Source organism: Columba livia, chromosome 5 (genome assembly GCF_036013475.1).
Source record: "Columba livia isolate bColLiv1 breed racing homer chromosome 5, bColLiv1.pat.W.v2, whole genome shotgun sequence".
Lineage (NCBI taxonomy): Eukaryota > Metazoa > Chordata > Aves > Columbiformes > Columbidae > Columba > Columba livia.
The window spans coordinates 66,198,999-66,222,818 of NC_088606.1; the positions used below are offsets into that span (position 1 = coordinate 66,198,999).

At 42.1% G+C, this 23,820-nt stretch overlaps 1 protein-coding gene across 2 annotated transcripts; it reads left to right on the top strand.

The window, feature by feature from the left end:
- The first annotated feature begins 1,032 nt into the window (after positions 1 to 1,032).
- CTTN (cortactin) lies at positions 1,033 to 23,820 on the top strand. 2 transcript variants are annotated; one of them, XM_065065556.1, is made up of 16 exons: positions 1,034 to 1,187; positions 4,673 to 4,756; positions 5,180 to 5,253; positions 6,588 to 6,717; positions 9,494 to 9,604; positions 10,265 to 10,319; positions 10,843 to 10,953; positions 11,460 to 11,570; positions 12,805 to 12,915; positions 14,638 to 14,693; positions 15,820 to 15,889; positions 16,163 to 16,311; positions 20,224 to 20,313; positions 20,412 to 20,601; positions 21,500 to 21,571; positions 22,104 to 23,820. In XM_065065556.1, exons 2-16 carry the CDS (start codon positions 4,673 to 4,675, stop codon positions 22,238 to 22,240), a joined length of 1,551 nt encoding a protein of 516 aa, XP_064921628.1. In that variant the 5' UTR covers positions 1,034 to 1,187; the 3' UTR covers positions 22,241 to 23,820. The 2 variants fall into 2 exon arrangements, with proteins under 2 accessions (XP_064921629.1, XP_064921628.1); XM_065065557.1 differs by lacking the exon at positions 12,805 to 12,915 and having other exon boundaries at positions 1,033 to 1,187.

Below are 23,820 nucleotides of genomic sequence, written 5' to 3' on the forward strand. Positions count from 1 at the left end.
GTTTGCAGGGTTATAGTTTGGGTGCACTGCTTGAACTCAAGTTGTTCTGAATGCCATTAGTTTCATTTTTTGTTAATAGTAATTTTTGTGGAAAAAAAAGGCGCTTGTGTAATGTAGGTAGCAGCACCTTGTGGTTTCATATGGAATGGATGGATGAGAAGTGATCTATAATGTGGCTGGTGTTCAGACCTGTACAGAGGATGGGAAGGTTCCTAAGGGCAGCAGAGCCAGCACCGATCCCAGAAGGACAGAGGTTCTCTGAGCTGCCTTCTCCTCTAGACTTTGCTTTAAGAGTCAGTTTTAGCCCACTTTTTAAAATGTATTTGGATTTTAGGGTAAATTACCCTATGTTTAATACAAAAATAAATTAATTTAGCTTATTTGTACTGTGAACTGACTACATTTGGTTTTAGGTGACTGGAGTTAACTGGGAAACCGTTCACCTTGATTTTTCTTTTTAATATATTTTACCCTTTATTACAGTTGAATTTGTGTGTTTATTTGTAGTGGTTTTCACTAGAAATGCCCACCCTTGAAGTCAGTTTCCTGTCCTCCAAAAGATACAAACCAACAGCGGGTCAAACAACTCTGTAAGTGTTAAGGCTGCTTTTTAACACCTCTTTATTTTCCTTTAATATATATCTATTTAATTTAGGTAAATCAATTCAGCCAGATGTGAACCTTTTGCCTGCTGGTAAATACAGAAACCCCTCAAGATGATGTAGTTGCCATTTTCCAACATATGGTGCAAAAGCTGGGTAGTAAGATTTACAAAAATAATAATGAAGTCTAAAAATGTGCGTAATCCGTATGCGTTTTTAAACTCGTGACGGTGCGTTTTTTTGAAGCAGTAGGTGATCAAGCGCTAATTCGTGCGATTTTAAGAACTAGGGAGAGGAGCTGTAGTTACAATATATATGGAAATATCGATATAATTTACTCAAAGCCCCCTTTTATTGTGTTGAAACGTGGTTTGCCGCTCTGCGGGCCCCGCGTTCTCCCGGCGCGGCCGCGGCTGCTCCGCCCCGTCCCGCTCCCACCTGGAGCCGCCCCGGCGGGCGGGAAGAGGAAGTGGGAGCTCGGGAGAAGCGGAAATTGCAGCAGCAGCCGCCGCCAGCCCGAGAAGCACCGGCGGGGAGCCAGGGGCAGCGGCGGCCGGAGAGGAGGAGGCGGCGGCGGGTGTCAGAGTAAGGGCGGCGTGGGGTCTGGGGAACCCCTCCGCACCCCCATCCCGGCGGTGGGGGAGCCCCGGCGGGGCCGACCGGCTTTGTTGGGCGGGTTTGGGCTGCGGCTCCAGCCGCAGGCCCGGGTGGGGACGGGGCTTCTCACCGGCCCGGAGCTCCCTGAGGAGGCCGGAGCGCGCTGGCCCCAACATGGGTCGCGCTGCTGGTGAAAGGCCGAGGCAGGTTTACCTGACTCATTCTTTTTATTTATTTATTATTATTTTTTTAAACTATAAAGCCACCCGCAGCTCAGAAGCCTCTGAGGTGGTAACTTGAAAAAGCTATAGGTTTGTTGCCGCCGTATTGATTGTGCCACTAGGTGAGGCCGCACCTCGAACGCCGTGTTCAGTTTTGGGCCCCTCAGCGTAACAAGGACGTTGAAATATTAGAGGAGGTGATGAAGCTGGTGAGGGGCTGGAGCACAAGTGTGATGGGAGCGGCTGAGGGACCTGGGGGTTCAGCTGGAGAACAGGAGCTGAGGGGAGACCTTCTGATCTCTGAACTGCCTGAAAGGAGCTTGGAGCATGCAGGGGGTTGGTCTCTTCTCCCAAGTAACAAGCAACAGGACCAGAGGAAACGGCCTCGAGTTGTGCCAGGGGAGGTTCAGATTGGATATTAGGAAAAAATCCTTCATGGAAAGGGCTGTTGGGCATCGGAACAGGCTGCCCAGGGCAGTGGTGGAGTCACCATCCCTGGAGGGGTTTAAAAGGTGTTTAGATGAGGTTCTTAGGAACGTGGATTATTGCTAGAGTTAGGTTATGGCTGGATTTAGTGATCCTGAGGGTCTCTTCCAACCAAAATGATTCTATGATTACTTCTATGATTTTAGGACTCTGGGGGCTTGGGGAAGGCAGTGGCAATGAGGGTAAAGGGGGTGAGCCCCGCCATGGCCCGGGAAGGTTGGGTCTGAGGTGATTCCCATGCACCCAGAAAAAAGAGGAGTCTCCCTGCATGCCCTTCCCGTCACGAGTGTTCCTCCCCTGCCGGCGGATGATGAGGAGCCGGAACAGACAGCGGGACCCCTGCTGGTCCTGCTCCCACCATTGAGCCTTGGCGGGGAGCTGCTCCTTGGTTCTCTCCACCTGCAGCGTGATGTCTGGGGTGAAAGCCTTGGCACCCCCATTTGTTCCTTCCAGTAGTTTGTCTGTCAGCCCTGGGGAAGAGGGGAGTTCTCAGGGGAACCGCTGAAGGTTCTGGGCAGGACGCTGCGACTGACCGTTAGTCATAAAAGCAACGAAGAACAGAGCTGGCCAGCTAAATTTAAAGCATATATTTAGCCTCGGTTTGCGTTTGAATCGTAGCGTTTTCTTTTTCCTTTAGAAATTTGACCATGTGAGTCGGTGACTCATAAATAGATCATATTTCTCCACGTTCAGCTCTGGAAGAGATGCTGGATTAGCAAAGTGCTGCGGAAACCTGGATTGTTCCTTTCAGCTCCCCACCAGCAATCCGAGGTCTTGACTGAGCCTCCTTGTTACCAGACTGCTTTGCGCCCTTTTGTAATTCACTTTATCGAATGCAGGCTTGAGGTGTGGAAAAATGTTGGTGTTCATGTGCATAATTTAGGAAGAAATATGGTGGATTCTAGATTTTGTTAGGGTGTGCATGTGAAATCCTTCCTTTATTATTGTTCCTGAGAGTCTGAGGAGGAAGTAAAGAAGTCTAGACGTAAGGATCTAGCTTTTGTTCTTTTAAATGCCTGAGCACAGCTGAACACACAAAGCAAAACAAAACAATCAAGTGAATGCTTGGACTATGTACTTAGGGGCACAAAGCTGTGTTTTGCCCAGCTTAATAGATAGAGTAACCGTGTGCTATACACCTGTGTTTCAGCTCTCGTTTAGAGATGGAATTCAGGTGAGTTGCACGGTGTGGTGGAGCATGGAGGGAGGGAAAAGAGCCTCCCCACTTTGAGTTTCATTATTGAGCTGGTTTGGTTCCACTTTCCAACAGTTTATATTATGAATATGTAGTCTTGTAAGTTTTCTGGATATTAAGTAATTTAATAAATGCCAGTTCCTTAATTGCAATAGGAAGTTGGAGGTGGGAGACCTGAAGAAGCAGAAGGGGAAATGTACTACTGCTTCATTGGGATGTCATCTGCTCTGCTCCTACATTTTCCTTCCAGGCCACTCTGTCATTTGCTACCTTGGTGTTTGACAAGCTGTATTTCAGTTACTCTCATTTGTCACTAGTCCTGAAAGTTCTGAAATGCTCCATAAAACAGGCTTATCAGTTTTTTCTGCCAGGCTGTAGAGCAAGTGGTGTTTTTTTACCTCTGTGCACTTTACCTGTGGATTATTAGTTACTCATTTAAAAGGAAGTTGTCGTTCCACCCACTGGGTTAGGCTTGTGTGGATGAAATAGTCTGTGGTAATCATCCTTGTAATCTATTCTTCGTCAGAAAAATAAAGGTAAGGAGAAGGAATGATGGCATGTTAAAGAACTGAACTCTAGTGGAATAGCAGTGAAGAAAAAATCCTTCTGACCTGTGTGCCTGAAAAATCTGGGAGAACAGAAAGCTTTTTTTTATTTTGCTTTTTAGAAATTATTGTTTTGATTTACCTAGAATAAGGAATACAAAACACAGCCACCAGCACCAGGCAGGTCAGGCAGGTATTCTGCCCACCAGTCACGTTCAGAAGTGTTAATTAAAAGTGTCCAACTTGATACTCCATGGGAGATAAGGTTTCCAGGAAGTGAGAAGCCCAAAGCTTTAAAGTGTTGAATGTTGTTTCTGGATGTTATTGTTTGCCTTCTCATGAGTTTTGCTTCCTGCTGTCAGTACTCCAGCTCTCCTCCTCTCTTTCTCCTGAAAATCAGACAAGATGCTGGGTTTGCGTACATATTTCACAAGGAATTCTCTGAGAAACGCAATAGCTCGTGTATTCCGTTGTTGCAGGCAGCTGGACTGATGTCTAGATTGCGTGCAAATTCTGACAGTTGTTTGATTTCTTTTATAATGCTGCGACACGTTACAACGCAGTAGAAACACGTAGGTTATGCTGCTTAATGAACAAATTCATGCTCATCATTACTAATGGCTGGGGAAGAAAACCAACTGTTCCTATGCCTTAAATATGTGCATCAGGTCTAGAATGAGCAGCAATCTTCAGAAGTGGATGGTGGTTTGGAGACCTGTTTGAGGAGAAGTCTTTCAGTGCACCGAATGAAGGAAAGACACGTTCTCTTTGAAAACGTGTCAGTGGTTGCTCGTAAGCTTTGCACAGTGCCAATAGGAAAAGTAAAAAGGGTTTTCAAACCAGCTTGAAGGCAGCCTGGGGGCCAAGGTCAAATCTGTTTTCATTGCAAATATAGCTTTCGTTTATGTGCTTGAATAATACACTTTATTGGGAATTTTGGATTGTGTTTTCATCCACTTATACATAATATACGATAAGTTGGCGTGTAACTGGAGTGTGACAGTGCTTCTTCTGCTGCTGTTGCAGATGTGGAAGGCAACTGCAGGCCACACCGCTTCTGTCCATCAGATTGACGGTGCCGATGACTGGGAGACGGATCCTGATTTTGTGGTATGGCTATTGAATGTTCTCGACACAGCAGGAACGTGTTACGTAGCAGGTTAAAGATTAATTCAGGGTGAGGGGGGTGTATTTCAGCAAAATAAATTATAGGAGCGTGTTCCTGGAAGGAGGGGGAATTAGGGGTTTGTGCCTGTGAGCGATTAACAAAAGTACCCTGGCCGGGTGCTGCAGGGAGGTCTGTGCGGAAGAGATTTGTCCGAAGAAGCAGCAGCTTTTTGGGGCTGAACGTGTGCTCTGTGCATTTCAACAGAGGACAAAGCAAGGGGATCACAGCACAAGAGAAGAGAAGGTGGCCTTCACTGCTTTTCTGAATTCTTCCCGACTGCTGAAGGCTTTTACTGTCAGCTCTGAAGTGCAGATAACTGGTAACGTCTTTGGGTTTTTAACGCTTTTTATGTGTGTTCTTTGCAGAATGATGTGAGTGAGAAAGAACAGCGCTGGGGAGCTAAAACTGTGAAAGGATCCGGCCATCAAGAACACATCAAGTAAAGCAGCTTTCTTCTTAAATTTATTAATAGTCACAGTCCCAGGCGACTTAATCAGCTCATGTTCTCTGTTACTTGTACCTTCATAATTAAAACAAGAGTCTCTGTAGAAGATTGATTCTTTTCCAGATTGCTGGTCTTTCAAATACGTCAGTATCTTCAGATCTGAAATTAAGATCAGAACTGTGGTGTAGGGACTCAGACAGTTTTGTGGAACTTGAAATGTAATTTTTCATGCCTCTTTGTGTCTGGAAAGTTTGTTTCTCTGTCCTCTTTTGGTGCAAGAGCTAATACTGGCCAGGGGAGAAATTTATGTTGGGTCATCTGCGCGGCTCCAGTTTGATACTTTAAGGATGCATTTGGTCCCTTAATTTTTAGGCTTTGTTTAGAAAACTGCTACCAGACTCCTAAAAATTCTGGCCAAGTAACAATTGACCCCTCTGGCAGAAAAGCAAACAAATGTGTTATGAGGGGCCGTGTGAGGCAGAAATGATCCATCTTCTGAATCTTGCACTTCTTATGAAAAGTGCCTAAGATTTAACTTTAAAGCAAGCTTAAGAAATCTGTGATTGTGATGTTTGTTTTGGTTTTGCTTGTGGGTATCAACCCTCATGGTATAAAGCTGAGAATAAATGTCAGCCGTGCTGCAAACTGAATTAGGTGGTTTAATTCTGGGCTCAGTTTTACTATAACCTGTTTGGAGTGTGGTGGGGACGCTACCTGGCTGCGTTACACTCAGGTGGGAAGTGGATTAAGGTATCAGTTACCATCTTGGTTTCTCCTTGGTGTATGTCGCCTGCTCTACTGTAAGTTCAACTCCTGCGTATTGCAGAGGAACACTTGGGGAAGAGGAAATGCATCTCTTCTTGCATCTTTATTTCGCATTACAGTTGTGTCCAGAACGCTCAGTTAGAATTAGAGTTTTGTTACCATAGGGACTGTCTGATAAGAGATGATCCCTATTCTGAAAAGTTGCCATCTAAAGAAAAAGCGTTGGAAAGAACTTTAATTAGGACATGAGAAGAAAATATGTTTCAGACACGTATAAATTCTAAGTAGTTGATCGTTCAAATAGTGAAATACCCTTCCATGTTAGTCTTAAAATCAATGTGTTCTTTTTTGCAACAGTGTTTTGCAGCAGAGTAAACTCTGTTTCTCAGAATATGACGAAGTGCTTTGCGCACTGAAAAAAAATGCAAAGGATTTGAAAAATACAAGCTGTCCAACTTTTAGTTAAGATGATATTTTTATCATCCTTTTATTTTGCATCTTTTTGAAGTTCTCCTCGGAAACTTTCTTAGGAAAACTTACCGCTTCATTATCTGTCTTTGAAGTATTCATCAGCTGAGAGAGAACGTATTCCAAGAGCACCAGAACCTCAAAGAGAAGGAGCTTGAAACAGGACCCAAAGCTTCCCATGGCTATGGAGGGAAATTCGGTGTTGAGCAAGATCGCATGGATAAAGTAAGTATGAATGTTTCCTGGGCTGGTATTATAAACCTTGCTTGTAGCCAGCACAACTATGTATAACTATATAATTGTGTATATATATATATATATACACAAAACAAGGACACTGGTAACCACTGTTACCCAAATCTGTCAGGCCGTCATGCTCTGTTCCCCAATTAAATCAAGATGCTCCTACAGAAAGAACTGGAACTAAAGCACTTGAAGCATGAGGAACAAGTATTATCAGGTGGCAAATTAGTAATGTGGGAACAATGAGGAAAAGTTCTGGGATGTGTGGTGGCCCCACATGTTTTTGTTTGATGCTTGCTCTGTCTTTAGAGTAGGTATACTTGCTTATGTGCTGAGTGGATTGCCCCGGAGTCAAGATTCAAGTTTCTTAATGTATATTTGTAAATGAACAACGTACTTCATGCATGAAGAAATCCAGTATTGTTTTTAATTTCAGTGCTCTGCCAGCTCTTCCATGTATATGGAGGTTGCCTAAAAGTGAAGAAGAGGCTGTGCTGCTGCTTTTAAATTAGGAGGCAGCTCTCAAACAGTGATAAGCTATGAACAGTAACAAGTAATCCAAGTATTTAAAAAATCACTGTACTTCAGTCAGATAGTAATGTTTTCCATAAGGACATGATGGCTGCTTGAGTTACACTCTATTAACAAAAGCACTGATAATTCTTAAGGTAATTCCATTAGCCATGTGACAGTTGGACAGACGTATCAATTTCTGGGTAGTTTCTTTCATGTACTCTGTTAAAGTGAAAGCCAAACTCTTTCCTGAACAAGAATGATTTTGTTTTCTGACTTTATTTACTTTCTGGCTTTCTAGTAATTTGACAGCCTTAAATTTTGCTGGAACTCTGTATTGCAGAGTAAATTGCTGTATAATTCTCAGTGGACCTTTGGAATAGGCTAACGGAACCTTTCAATCTGGGAATTGCTGAGCAGATTCAACCATTAGACCTGTTCTGCAGCTGTGTAGCTCTGTAGTGTCAGCAGCTTGTCCCTCACCTGCGTCCATGACAATAAAGAAAAAGAAAGAAAAGTGAGGACTGTTTCTCGTAGGCCAGAAATAATCATCAGGAAAAATGTAATGCTCGTGTCCATCTGAGTGATGGTGGTGACAGGAGATATACGTAATTTATTTTTTTAATAAAGCTTTATTTCTTATAACTGTAGTTCTAAAACCTGAACGCTGAGATGTCTCCTTCACAGGTATCTGTGCTGTATTAAGGCTCGACTCACCTGAAGTGAATGAGTTTTACTGCAGTATTGTCAATTGTACAGGGTTTTGCTGCCTTTAGGACAAAACCTTGATGCTGACTTAGAATGAACAGTTACATCATTCTCTGTGCCAGACCTCCATAAGTGGTTTAAAATGTAGCTGAGTATTGCACTGAGGAATTATGAGGGCAGTTTATTCTGAAATACAGATTTCCAAGAGAATTTTTTTTTTGGAGTCTTGAGGGGCTGTGTTGTAATGCTTGGTATTTGATGAAATGCAGGAAATTGTGGTACCACATGAAGAAAACAACATGCTTAAACCTCACCTATCCCACCCGGCACAACAACAGAGAGATCACATAAAGCCACACAAAACCTAGGATTTTCAGAGCCTCATGTCTTCCATAAATACAGTGGATAACAGGAAGAAGAAAGGAAGGCAGGAGCCTTTTCTGTTACATTTAACAGTTATTCTACTACAGAACACCTGCAAAATCAACAAGAGTATGACTGTTCCAGTCAGGAAAAGAAAGGAGCTTTTATATTGCTTATAAGTTCAGGTAGTGCCCTATTATTGACATCCTTCTTCTGTTACCTGGCAATTTCTTCAGCCATTATGTGCAGTAATATTTTGTTTTCCAATGTGCTGGAAATGTTCCCCCCACAGAACCTGTGTAAAATAAGAACCAACCAACCAAACACCCCAAACCAAAACACCACGTTTTTGGCTGTGTTGTGTAGCACCCCTCAAGATGCAAGGCTCTACCATCAGTTCCAGGATCTAGAAGTGTATCCTGGCACTAGATGAGTGTAACACTATCAAATGCTATCTGGCTGTACTTCCAGGTGTGTAATTCCATATCCTCATGTCCCACTGAAGCTGGGCTCAGCGCGATGGAACTGCGCTAAGCTTGTGTTCAGCTTGAGTTCGGGGACAGACTCACACTCTGGGGCTGTGATGCCTTTATCTTTGTCTTAATATGAATGCACCATGTCATGTCACGATGCCATTTTGCAAGTGAGGAGAAGGCACAGAGAAAAGATTCCTAATTTGGATTTACGCAGAAGATCAGGATGTCTCCCTAAAAGAATGTCAAAGGAAAACCTAGCTGGAGTTGGATGTGATTGCAATCTAGTATCAGCTAAAACAGATCTGTAGCTATGTGCTTAAGAATGTGTATTTTATCTGGAACTAATCCTGATTTTAAATCCGGTGTGAACACCATCAAGATCCCAGCTGTATCTTTCTGCTTTTCATTACTGTGGTTTTGAAGGAAAAATCCAGAATGTCAAACAGTCTTCACAGAACAGGTTGTGTTGTCAGGCTCTTTCTTTGCACTTGCCTTGGCTGTATTGGCAGCGTGGTGGGAGTCTTGCAAAGGCTTTTCAAGTGAGCAGCAATTGCTGGGGAAGTTACTTTCAACAAGAACGGTGGTGATGCATGTTTGGAACAAAGCTTCTCCTCAAGTGGCTTGGTTGCAGTGTTTTCTCTTATGTACAGAACTGTATAGAACTGGTGGCTGTTTCTGAACTTTCCAATTTCTTCTAGTCAGCTGTTGGACATGAATATCAATCCAAACTTTCTCAGCATTGCTCCCAAGTGGATTCGGTGAAAGGGTTTGGTGGCAAGTTTGGAGTACAAACTGATAGAGTTGACCAGGTAAGCGATTTCATCTTGAAACTCAGCTGTTCACAGTAGTTGAGTTTATAATTTTTTGCATACAGCTGAAAAATTCCAATACCTTAAAATGCTGCTAATGTCTGCTCTCTCTGCTGATTTTAAGGTTAGCAGGAAACTAACAGTGACTATTGCAGAGATAAATTTATGTTTGAAGCAAAACAGAAAAAAGCTCTTAGGGGAAACTGGGATGAAAACTGGAAAGAGATGCTAAAACATGCCTTTCAGCAAGACTGTGTTCTTTGATGAGGATAAAATCTGCATGAATGCTGTACAAGTAGGGATTTGGGGGTGGTTTGTCCTGTATCACAACACGAGCTACTGGACAGAATAATTGGTGGCCTGTTCCAAGCCTGTGTAACAACCCCTGCATGGAAATGCCAAATTCCTGTTGTACTGAATTGCTGAACCTGGCAAGACTAGTACGATTTCTTTGGCAGGGGCTGACAAAAACCCTTGCCATGAACACATGTACTAAATTACCATGTAAATGAATGCGACCTGTAAGTTAAGTAGGTATTTATGCTCCTGATCAAGAAGGTCAGAGCGGTGTGGAAAGATACAGAAGCTTTCCATGCTGTTCACTGAACTTCACGCAGTTTTTCTAACTCTATCACACATGCATTTGTATTTCTCTTCCAGTCAGCTGTTGGGTTTGAATATCAGGGGAAAACGGAGAAGCATGCCTCCCAAAAAGGTAAAGTGGTGAAGTGGTGGCCTCTGTAGACATGTATTTTTTAAAAAAATAATAGATCTCAGTTCTTTTACTGTTCGTAAAAGACCATGTTTAGTGAGACCTCCATGTATTGTTCTCAACGAATCAAATGTTGAGGGGTTTGGGTGGACGAGATGATGAAAAAATGAATTTCAAAGCAATTTCATGTGTTGATGAGGTTTTAGGAGAAGAAAATAGCCTGTCATCATGAGTCAGACTTTTCTTTTAGAAGTGAGGTTCAAGGACATTTTAGAAAGAGTGGGAACTGTCCTTTGCTGTATCGCGTCCTGTTGGAAACAGGGAGTAGATTTGAAAGGAACTACCATAGTTTATAGGACCGTTGCTCATCTTATTTCTGTGTTTCAAATTAAACTTAATTTTGTGTGATAAAGAGTAATAATTAGAAGTTGTTTGGGTTCCCCTCCCCGCCCCCAGTTGCTAGAATGTGATGTTTCCATTCAGAGCTGCTTCATTTCATTTTGATTGTGCTTTACTCTCAATGCAGACTACTCGAGTGGTTTTGGTGGTAAATATGGAGTACAGGCTGACAGGGTGGACAAGAGTGCGGTGGGGTTTGATTACCAGGGTAAAACTGAGAAGCACGAGTCACAGAAGGGTGAGTAGACACACGTGTTCATGTTGCAGGCATTCATGATAGGCAGCGTTGTAAAATACTGAATATTTTTTACATCTGTTGCACTCCTGACCTGCTGAAAGTTAGCAATGAATACAAGTTATGTCGCTGAAAACTTTGACTTCTGAAAAAGAAACCTAAAACTTAGGTTCTGACTGGTTTTGAGTGATGATCCAACCGCCATTACTTTGGAACCAGGTTTGCCTGGGGGTTTTTTGCAACTGTTGAAAAGCTGCAGATTGAAGTACTGACACTGTAAGGGGTTCAATCACAGCAGAGAAACATTTCTAAAAGAATCCACTGCTTGTAGATTGAAACATTTATCAGAGTTAGTAGTGTTTAGAGTTAATATTGTGTTGCTAATCACGTTTCCAGGCGTATCTGATCACAAATTTAGGTTATCCCATAACATGTTACTTTTTTTTTAAATTAAATTCTGTCTACACTCATAAACCAAAATAATCTTTTCTGAAACTTTGTGCATACAGATTACGTGAAGGGGTTCGGAGGCAAGTTTGGTGTGCAGACAGACAGACAAGACAAATGTGCGCTTGGCTGGGATCACCAGGAGAAAGTCCAGCTGCACGAATCCCAGAAAGGTACATCAATTCTTTGCCGTTCTTTCTGATTTCCCTCATTTGGACTTCTCCCTGTGTGCCCCCTCCTCCCCTGGCATCCTTGGCCACAGCTTTACAGGAGCTGAGATGAGTCTCCTTTTTCGGGGTTTGAACAGTTGCTGTGTGTTGGTTGCACTGGTGTCCGCAAAGCAGGTTTAACGCACCTGATACCAAGTCTCTGAGAGTTCAGATTTACTGATAAGTTCTCCCTGGAGCAGCTTTATGAGCTTGCAGATGGCCTGGGTTATTTTTTTCCTTTTTCATTTAAATTGTGCAAACCACAAATTAGCTATTTTTTGTACTTTCCACAAATAATCTCCCTTTTCCGCTTTCTGTTTTCTGTATCCCTGTTTTCATGCAGGGGAGATCCAGTATCTAACCCCGTCTTTTCTCATTGCCTGTGAGGTACCTATTCCTATGAAATACTGGCACCCGGAAGAAAAATTGCAAAATAATGATTGCTCCCCAGCCCTATGCCTCTCACCACTCTTAAATAAATTATTTTTAAACAATTAATTAAAAGCGATCCTCAGAACATTGTTCTGTTGGATGCTTCAGCAGCTTCATTGTGAGAGGATTACCTGATGCCCTTTTTATTTTGTTTTTTGAACCCTCGTTTTATAGCATGTATTAAAATGGCTGTTCTAAGGCAGCAGTTCGGAGTGCTCATTGCTCTCCGCCAAGAGCCTTTTTCCCCTCAAGCTGTGCAGCAGCAGGAATATTCCTCTTCCTTTAAGGGATGCTGTGTAAGAAAATCTTGAGGATCCTAGTGTCTGTGGACCATATTGTAACACCTTTTTAAAAGGCAGATCCATAGTGTACAGATGTTAACCATGCTGATGAAGGATGCTCGTTTTATTCTCTTGTATCCTTTTGTAGGATGTTTTGGCTTAGGGAATGTATTGTGTGTGTGTTCATAATGCTGATCCAAAGCAAGTGTATTATGCAGTATGTATGAAAAACATTGAGGAATTGCTTTTTTCTGTGACTTCAGAGTGTTGTTCTTATGTCTGATAAATCCTGCCGACTTCTTCTTGATCTCAAATGGAAACTTGTTTTGAATTTACTCTTACACAAATGTATTGAGACTTTGTTTTTTTTACCATTCAAGATTATTTGTAACTGAGAAAAACTGCAAAAATAATTTTGAGTGTCTGTGACTAAACTTCTTTATTTTCCTCCCTTCACTTAAATTTATTACATGTGGCTTTTTCAGACTATAAGAGTGGTTTCGGAGGGAAATTTGGTGTACAGACAGAAAGGCAGGACCCATCTGCTGTGGGGTTTGATTACAAGGAGAAACTAGCCAAGCATGAATCTCAACAAGGCACCGTTTTCACTTGTTACTTTCTTAACAGTGCAGCCACTTCTTACACAGTCTTCATTAGTTGTAGATTGATGCTAAAAATGTGCGGACACTTTCTTGCGCTTCTATTCCTACATGATCTATCACTGTTCTTCTGTTTTATTCTTAAAATGTTACATAAAGCAAGCCTGTATTCAGGAAACAGATATCCAATGTTTAGTAAGAGCTCTACAACATTATGCATTTAGTACATACAATGTGATAATAACATTATTAGTAGTGTGATGTTAATGACGTCGTGATTACCACTTTTAGCATCTAAATGTGAAATTTTGCCTGCATAAATGGTGGAAAAATATGGAGATAAGGACCGTGCATGTAACCATTAACAAGCAAAGGGTTATGGCAAGATAATTTTAAAACGATTGTAGTCTTTAAAACAAGAGGTAGGGAATGTTTGTGGTTCTTGGGTGAGCAAATACTGTTATAATGCTCTCTTTATTCGTTGTGAAATAGTTGGGGTACAAACCATCAATTCCTGGTTTTCCGTTATCTTAAAGTGAGAAGTCTGGATCAGGAAAATGTAAGTGTAGTATATTTATTCTGGCTGAAAATCCATACAAAGCTGAAGAAAATGAGGTTGTTCATTCTGACAGTCAATATTTTTCTGTGCTACAGTGACTCGAATCAAAACTCCTGGAGCGTCAGGTGTGCTGTAGCAGAGCCTGGGTAGAAACACTAAAATAGCTGGTTAGGGGGATCCAGGTGGTTTTGGGGCTGAAAGGAGGAGGAGTAATTGTATTGCAGGGCTGTGTAGAAAGCCTGTCCATCTGCAGAGTCCAGGGGCACGTTCCCACAGCTCGCTGCCCCCAGAAAGGTGTTTTTCCAGCCACACACTCTTGCCGCTTCTGTTGCGCTGGCTGTGGTGCTCGTCAGACGTTTCTCCAAGTACAACTCGCTGGAAAGCGCAGAAAGCTACTTGTTAGGGTTCCTTTGTTGGGTTTTTCTGTTGATGCCACTAGTGACTTGTACTGATTTTTGGAGTATAGCAAGTCGTAGAGCCAGCATCAGGTGGGAGGAAGAGTGTGCAGCTTGGGGTTGGTATGGAATAGCGTGGCCGCCCCGTTTCTGTGGCGGTGAGCTGTTGCAGGCTCGTGCTGCCTTGTGGAATTGCCCCTTTCCATGTGTAGAGCAGAAGTTATTACCAATTACTTTAATGCTCATCATTTGGGTATCACGACCAAATCCACTGGAATGAGAAATTAGTTCTATTTTCCTGCCATTTGTCTAATTTACCAAGTTAAAGAGGAAAAAAAACACCACCTCTGTGGTCACCAAAGACTGGATATCGCTCCTTTGAGCAAAGCAAACTGGCTTAGGTTGTATAATTATTACCGAGGGCTAAGAATTGGTGCTGCGAAAGGCTGTGTTACAGAAGTGATGCATTAGAAGGGCTCATCCCTTATTCCTTTGCTTGATACCTTATCAGTCCTCAGCTTAATGTTTACTCCAAGAATGCATGTGGCCCACAATCTGTCATCTGCTGGTGTACCTGAAGGCTCTTGCAGTTACGTATCCTTTCTGCATCACAAACCAAGTTGCATTTTCTTTGGCCGCTGTCACTGTATCTCTGCATGCAGCTGAAATGGCTCTTTGCATTGGAAATGGCTGTTTGCGTTTGGCAGAAAGATGGGAGGCATAACAAGCTCCCTGCTCTCTAACTTTTTTTTATCCTGCTTTTAGATTATTCAAAAGGATTTGGTGGGAAGTACGGTGTGCAGAAAGATCGGATGGATAAGGTAAGTTGCTTAAAAGAGCCGTGACTTAAATAGCCTATAGGGATAAAAACCAGTCTGGTTAGATCTGTAGTGTTCAGCTCTTTATTTCTGGGTACTTCTCCGGTCTAACAGTAGAGTTCTCTGCTTTTCTGAGTCTTTAAAAACTAAGTTTATACACGCAGAGCTGATACCAGTTTACATACACATGGTGTGTAGTGTATATGTATTTAAGAAGGGAAAATGGAAGCATCGAAATGAAAGAATAGCAAAATCTATATGAAAGAACGAGAAAAATCTATTGATTCCACATTTTCAGTCATGTCTGCTAACAACTACCTAATCCCTTATATCTTGAGGATACCCTTTTAGTGGATTGCTTAAAACTGATACCTACCAATTTTGCCCACTTTGATTATCAAGGACCTTGTCTTTAGGAAAATTTGGTTTAGTATTCTGTAACAGTGAAAGACAGGGCAGCTGATACCTCCCTGCTGCCTCTCCTTTTTACAATTTAAAAAGCTAGAAGATGAAAGAGCCCTCACTGAGATTTATCTACTGAATACATTTACTCTGAGCATTATGTAGGACATTCAAAAGTGAGAAAGTAGAGGAGCTTGAAAGTCTGTAGGATTTTTTCACTTGTGGCTTCAGGACTCAGGACCATTCATTCAAAAAAAAAGAAAAAAGAAGCAAAAAAGGAAAACAACAACTTGTATTTTGAATCCTGTTGTCAAAATACACCCTCTGTTTTAATTATATCTGCTTCTTTAAGGGAACTGGGTGCTTTTATCTTGGTAGAAATCCTGCATAATGTGGATTAGAACACTAACAGCCACACAATAAATGTTTTGGACGTTGCCTCATTTTTAGTTCTGATGAATCATCTGTTCATAAGCCACATTGTGTTTTTAAATGAACAGGATTTTAATGTGCTTAAACCTGTTCCTGAAGATTAATTCTTACATAGGTTGACTTACAGAAAGAATTATTCCATTTGTTGTGTTTTGCTTCTTCCCAATCTTGGTGTTCTGAAAAAAAAAAGCCAGAGGGGTAATATCACAATAAACTGTCACAGACAGAAGCTGTCTGAGTGTCTTCATGAATTTGTGGGTTTTTTAAAGTCTGTTCTTTTTCTCCTTACGGATAGAATGCAGCAACTTTTGAAGATATTGAGAAACCAGCATCAACTTACCAGAAGACCAAGCCAATAGAAGCTGGTAAGGCGTTGGCCCCAGATCCTTTCTTTGGAGGTGATATGGTCGAAAGCCTGGGTTATTACCCTTTAGAGATGTTTTTGGTTTGTTGGTTCTGTTGTGTTCTGTTTTGTTGTTTTTTACCGTGACTGTTATCAAGGTTGAGGAAGGGAGAATAAAAAGCATCAGAGTAGAGATGTGTCCAATCCCAGCAGAAATTTGTACCAAAACCTCATTCCAGGCTGCCTTTACACAGAACCTTAAACCACAACATTTGACTTCTTTTTAATGTTCCAGTTGCTAATAAAACAAGCAGCATCCGAGCGAACTTTGAAAACCTAGCCAAGGAGAAAGAGCAGGAGGACCGAAGGAAGGCAGAAGCTGAGAGAGCACAAAGAATGGCCAGGGAGAAACAAGAACAGGAGGAGGCTCGAAGGAAGCTGGAGGTCAGTAAGCTTCAAATTCCATTTCAGCGGCATGTCCAGTCTGTTTCAATGCAAGGTTGGGAGAAAAGAGAATCTTTTAAGAAAAGATACTTTCCTTTTCTTCTTTTTTTTCCAGCTGGGCTTTAAAGCTCTTTGTGTGTTTGTACCTTTGCTTTAACTGTTGGTGCCTCCAGCCATCTCTCAGCATGCACCAGCTGTATGTCAGACATCAGATTGGGTGATAGGGTAACACTTAATAGTATTTTTTCTTTTTTATTTAGTCTATTTCAAAATACGTACGTTATTCTTGAGCATGCTATTATGTCTGACCTTTTCCTACTGTACTTTTGCCTTTTGGTAATACCAGAGTCCCTTTGGCACGAAGGTGCTCAAAATGGGACAGAGACGGGGTCCCCAAAAGGCCTTATCTGAATGCTTGTTCAGGTACCAAGGTGATAGTTGGGGATGCTGGTTTTTTGGAATCAGTATTGTGGAAGATGGAGGTGGTATCAGCCGTTGGATAGCATGCACGCATGAGATTAGGGGAAAAATCTTCCAAATCTGAGCTTGGGAATTTAAAAAAAAAACAGTTTAGCATTGGCATGATTAAAAGCTTCGTGATTTTTGTGTTATTCATAAGCCAAATAATTCCAGGAACTGTTTAGTCAGAAACTATGTTTTATCTGCTTTGTAGAATTTGCATGTTTGGTGAAACTCCGCTGCTGAGATGGAAGGACTAATGCGTTAATAGCAACTTGTCCTTCACGTCTTGCTCATTTGCTTCGTTAGACAATGCCCGAGATGCTTTATCCTCAGTGATGCCGAGGGCCTGCTGGCTGCAGCTGGGTGACCTTTCACGCACCCTGCTGTCACAGGGTTTGTCCAGAGCCTCTGTGGCAATTTCCCTGGCGATCCCACGCTGGTACTCTGATTTCATGGCCTACAACATGTAAACCCTGCTATTATAGCAGGGAGTGGGAAGCAATTGATGCTGCTGTAAGAACAGACCTTCTTTTTCCATCACTTCCTGTTTTGCAGATATTAGTTTATACTAGAGAAGACTAAGCATAGGACACAAAAAGAGAATAGTCTTAAATTCCAAATAAATGCTACTTAGCCATATGAAGAGACCCTCCAGAGGAGAACGCTTGTCTGAGACCCTCGTCACCACTCCTCCTGGCTGACTATGGGGGGAGTTCTCCTCTTTCCTTCTTTCTTCTCTCTCTCTTCCCCCTCTTTTGTTTTTATTTTCCGCCAAAATTATCTTTTCATGTTAGAGCCAATGTGCGCCACCAGCTGCAGACCCCACTAATAAATCTCCTTGCATGTGGACTTGTCTCAGCATCCTCCGTGAGACATCTGGGATCCAGGAAAGGCTGTCAGATGGTTTCTCAGGTCTGTTCGGTCCTTTGCCTGACAACAAAGGGGGCAGACCCCACGGCAGCTTTCTCAGATGTGGTAGATATTTCCCCTCAGCAGGATGCCTCTACAGGATGTCAGGGTGTGGTTTTCATCCCTTTCCATCTAACTCATCGCAAATTTAAATGATTTGTTTTACAAGTATGAAAAATCAAATGCATGGTGGGCTTACGGTAACCTATCTTCCTCAACTGAGAATAATACACTGCAGTGAAACTGCACGTTACTTCACATTGACTGAGCTACCCTAAGCCAGCACAGCTGCCACCTTATTCCAGGAAAGCATCTGTATAGTCACACCAAAGTGGAAAATCACCCCAAATCAGTCCCCTGCCTGGTTCTTTGGCTTCTCAGCTCTGCTGTTCGCAGGCAGCGCTGCAGCTGGAATAGCTCCGTAGTTCCGCGTTGAAACTGCGTGGCTCGTCTGGCTTGTGTGTGTTCTGAAAACTGCAAACTTCCTTTCGAGCTCTGGTTGTAATTGGGGAGATTCTGGCTTTGTAGGATGAATCGAGTCTTTCCATCTAAAGTGATTGCGGCTTTTTTTTTTTGTTCTTGTACTTCATCAAAGATTATGTTGCCTGAATGCATTTGAATATGGCTTTTTTTTCCAAAGCTGGTATTTAAATTTCACCATAACCAGATGATTAATGTTTTTTTCCAGACCGAACATCTCCATGGTTAATTGTGTGATTCTGCAGGCACTGAGGGAGGACAGAGTTAAGGGGAAATTGAAATGGCACTGGCTGAGCGTGAAAAGGGGAGGGATGGAAGCCAGACCATCCACAGATACTGTAAAGGGTGGGAACAGGTTTTGACTTAAGTGAACTTCATTTCTTTTAAGTGAACTTCCTTGCACAGACAGAAACTTCTCTCACTTTTAAGTAAGTACATGGGCGTACGTACTCCTACAATGGGAATGTACATATGGACTGCGTTCCTTCAAGAGGCCTGCTCACTGGTGATCCTCTTTCTGTTTTGTTTTTCACATTTGTCACGTAGTCAAATGCTGTTCGGGGAGCTCTTCTTTAACTGCTGGCTGGAATCAATGGGTGCCTCATGATTTAGCCACCCTCTGCTGCTTAGAGAACAAGGCAGGATGCTCTTCCACATGGAGTTTTTAGTGCGGAGGAAACCCTGCCTGAGGCAGGGGGTACTATGCAATTGAAATGTTTCATGGCAGTTTTGCTGTGGCTACCCTGAACTGTACTCTGAATCGCAGAGACCTATTTCCTAGGACAAATTATTCCAACTGTTGCCGTGTTTGACATTGTCAGTGCATTAATACTACTTAATATGTCCCCAAACTTCAATTTGACTTCTAATAAACACTCTGCTTTTAATCTGTAGCACGGGAGTTAACAGTGGGGAAGGGCTGTTCACATCGGGACAGACTTTTTCCAGAAAGCACAGCACTAAGCTTTGAATTCTCTTCAAAGCTGGCTCTGTTCTCAAGACACGCTTTGCTTTCTTTGTTAGATGTATTTTTTCTGAGCTGTGACAAACAAAGGAAAGGCAGATTTTATTATTTTTGTCTAGCAGAGTCCTATCTCTTCATCTCTGGACTAGAGTTGCTCCTGAGGATCCTTTGGGGAGTTAGGGCTTGATGGACCTAAACAACTGGAGTGCACAGTCTCCCATAAAGTCTATTCTCTCTTCTTTTTTGCAATAAAGATGAAAGCTTGGCCCTAGATCTACAGTTTTCTTTTTCCCTATGGTAAAGAGAGGCAAATTAAATAGCTTACAGGGTTTTTTTATTTTTTAAACTCGTGCAAGCAACAACATTTTTTTGCGCTCCAGTATCCTGGCTTCCTAGTGAATGGCTTTCTAATGATGATTGTGGATTTGCCCTCTGACTCACAGGTGGGATGGCACAGCATGCAGTGTTTGACTGCCAGAACGCTGGATTCAGATCCACGTTCTTTGTGTCGCAGAATACAGTAGCAACGCTGCTTTTCTTTCTACCACACATAACTCTTCTGAACATTTGAATCCCCTTCTTGTCAGTATATATTAATTTTGTCCGAGCCATTCACTCTTTTGCCTTGGCAGGTGTTTTGCAGATCTGCGAGAGCTTGCGGGATCATTTCTCAAAGATAATATACAAGTTGTATAATTAGAATATGCAGGCTGCAGGTTCTCTAAACTTATGCTAAAATGGGACATGAGGACCAGCCAGCTAATGAACAGAATGAGAATATTGAACCTAGAAACCGTGCAGCTCCTATGGAAACGGGCCAAAGAACATCGGGTACTCTGTTTTTAAACACGTGTATGCATACATACTGTTCAGTTTTTGTTTCTTCTTTTCTGTTTTGCCGTATTTCTGAGGGTTTACTGTACAGCCAGTCCAAACCTTCAGGCAGGTCTAAGGATCCAGCCAGTTCAGTCCTCTTCTCTCTGCTCACATCAGTTTATTTCAGAATACGGTGGCTGGCTGGCTTATTGGAGGTTCTTGTTCAATGATGTACATCAGTGATTAAACTGCACTGAAGTTTTTATTTCTCTTTGATTTAGGAACAAGCTAAGGCCAAAAAACAAACTCCACCACCATCTCCTACCACGCAGCCGGCTGAGCAGAAGGCACCTTCGAGCCCAGTCTACCAGGTTTGTTATTATAGAATCACTTTCGGTACCTGATTTTCGGTCCTAAGCGTAAGAACCTTTTTTCAGAACCCTGCCAAACCTACCCTGTATTTCTGCAGGATGCAGTTTCCTTTGAAGCCGAGTCTACCTACAAGAACTCCAGCACAACGTATGCAGCTGCACACGAGCCAGAGTCTGGCTACAAAGCTGCAGAGTCGGGCTACCAAGAAGCAGCGACTCCGCGAGAGGCAGAATACGAGCCGGAGACTGTCTATGAAGTGGCAGGGGCAGGAGACCACTACCAAGCAGGTAAAGTGTTTGTTTCTGATGTGAAACCCTTTAAGATAAAGATTATTTCCTTGGGCAATGACTTAACGAATAGTCGTGCTGATAGCATGCTGTCCTCGTTTTCTGAAGTCTTAGTCTGATGAGACTTTGTGGATTCTCCACCAGCAAATGTTAATTAGGAAATGAAGATACGGCTAGAGCGAGGTTGAAATTACTTAACTTTTGTGAGATGAGGTTGGGATAATTACAGTGATCTCTGGAGTGTCAGTTCAAAAAGACATGTCGGGGTAACCCTTTCCACCCCATGTAATGCAGCTCAACTTAAGAAGAAAGCACAGATAGGGAGATGAAATGTGTGTTGAGCCAGTGCTGGCAAAAAATTCTGTCAACAGTTTTTGGACTTTGAAATTGATGTGATGTGTTCCAGGCTTGCGAGGGGGTGCAGCGAGGTGTCTGAAATCAATGAAACGGAAAGAATACATTCTTTTGAATTCTCATTTTTCTCATGTCTCCTTGTTACTAAATGAGGGGTGAAGAATGAACCTGCTTGCTCTGGTTGGGAAAGCTGGAAAATTTAAACATTCCCCTTCCCCTCATGCACCTTAATGAGGTGTTAAATAGATTTTACACTCTGGACTGGGGCTCAGTTGTTCTGTCTCATTTTACAAAAGTGTTACAAGGCTGATCCTTTTCATTTTCTACTGTACTAAATGCCTCTTTGTGAGCACTTGCTCTCAGGCTTTGTGTGGGACGTAGAGAAAAATCCATTTCAGAGCGTCGGCACTGTTAAAAACTCCTGTAGTTTGTTCCCTGCTTCCCCTGTGGGTTAGTAGGATTAAAAGAGGGGCACCAGAGAAAAGAACCAGTGGTGATGGTGTGTTTCGTGCTTCTAATTTTTCGTCTTTCTCTCTCTCTGTAGAAGAAAATGGTTATGATGAATATGAAAATGAACTTGGAATTACAGCCATAGCGCTTTATGATTATCAAGCTGGTAAGCAAGTTCTTGTTTTTAACCTTACCTTAGAAAACTCTGTTCTGCGTAGATAGGTCTGGATTTTTCCTTTGCCTTTCATCTTGTAGTAATTTATGAAAAGAAGGTATTGAAGAATTAGGAATTTAGCAATAGCATTGAGACACTCTTGAAAACTACTAGCCACTGTGTCTGGAAATGGTGTGAGTTTTCAAAATCTTTTTTAACCAAGTTTTAATACTCTTGGCATGTGTACTTGTTTAAAATCAAGACATCAGGAAAGTAAAGCAGTTCTCAGGGTGTGCGTTAGGTAGTAGATGTTGCTCTAAGTTAGAAATGCACCCAAAATAGGTAAGGAATTGGTACCTCATCACTCCGGAGGATGAAGAAGCGTCTTGTCTTTAGAGATGGTCACTGCTCATTTCAGAGGCCCTGAGGGGAGAGAGGAAGGCGATGGGTGTCCGTGTGACGTTTAGCGATGCTGGGTCGGTCGGGAGGTCGTAGTGCGGGCGTCTCTGTGGAAATCCTGAGCCTCTCCCTCCTCTCTCTCCAGCGGGCGATGACGAGATTTCCTTTGACCCAGACGACATCATCACAAACATAGAAATGATCGATGACGGCTGGTGGCGGGGTGTCTGCAAAGGCCGATACGGGTTGTTCCCCGCGAATTATGTGGAGCTCAGACAATAAAGATTATTGTCTGCTGGTTATGCCTTAATTCCCCAGTCAATAAATCTGACTTAATACACTACAAATCATGATGCTTTTCTGAGGACGGAGGGGTATATACATATTGCTTTTATATTTAATACTTTGCTGATGCTTTTTAAAAATGTTTATGCCACAGAAGTCGCTAATATATTGTAACTACTATGTTCTTCACTAAGGCTCTTAAAATGATTTTCATGCATTTGGAAACATTTCTTCTCTGCCAAATTAGCAATTGTCATAAAAAGTCTTTTCGAGGACAATTAGCTGTCTGTCGTAATATTGCATGTTTTACTCATAAGTGAGCAGATTTGCTTAGTGTTTAAGTCTAGTTAGTCTTCCACTAAATGTTTTCAGCTGAGAAAATCATGGCTATGCAGGTTGTTTGCATTTCCACTGAGCGGGAGTGGGGAGGAGAATAGGTTTTTCTTTTCTTTTCTAGCTGGTGTGTGAAAAAGCAAAGAGAATGCTTGAAAGTTGCAGCTAGGGGCAGTTAATAAAATACTGTCCAATATTCATGGAATATTAATGTTATGAAGGAAACAGTCTGGTTACTTTTTCCTTCTATTTCGAAGTGAAGTTCCTTGGCTTTTGCATTTATTTTTCCCCCTCCTCCTGTCCCTGTTATCCCAGAGGAGGGCCGCAAACACTCTAGCGCTGGTTATCCTCAATTTCTTTGCTTTTGTCTTTGTTTCACCCTTCTTTTTCCCAGAAAAACTTGGGAAGAATTACTATACAAGTGTTAAGTCACTCAGTGAGCTTGTTGAAAGGGAAACTGGCGTCCAAACCTGTGTGAGTACCTGCAGGAATAATCTCATTGCTTTAAACAGGAGCAAAAAGGCAGGACGGAGCTGCGGTTGTGTTCTGTGTGCGGTAAATCCTTCGTTCACACGCAGCAAAGCCTGCTGTGCAGTAATGACAGTTTACATAACCATCTTTGAGTCGAGGAATGTTAATACAAGTAATTAGATTTTAAAGCCCATATAACTGCTCTCCATTTTTAAACCACATGAGAGATAACCAGACTATTGTATGTTCAACAGAAACTGCCAGTCATGTTCTACTAAACAACAAAATTAAACCTCTTCTTTGCCAAAACTGAAATTCTTGTTCTGGGAAGCTGACTTGACTGCAGGCGTAGGGTCCCTACCAAAGATCGCAAGTTGCATCTACTAGTGTTCAATGTTTGTACTGTCTGTTTCCACCTTCTGATCAAAACAGGAATGGCAGACCTGGTGTAGCTAAGAAAGGATGCAAAGAATTTTTATAAACTGTAAATTTGGACCAATGGAATATAGAAGACCTGTATAAAATGGTAATGTATCTAATGTACCTAGGAGGAAGGCATTGTGTTGAACCAATTCTTGGATGGTTGGGACAATCCTCAATGAATGTCATACGTGTGTCATATTTTTTTCCTTTCCATGGTCTCATTTCTCTGTTGTACTTGCATTACTAGGGTTGGGTTTTATATGCAGTTTATTTTATCCAATTTTGCATAGAACACCTCATAGGGATATGATTTTTGTAAATTAAATATTCAATAAACTTTTTGAACCATT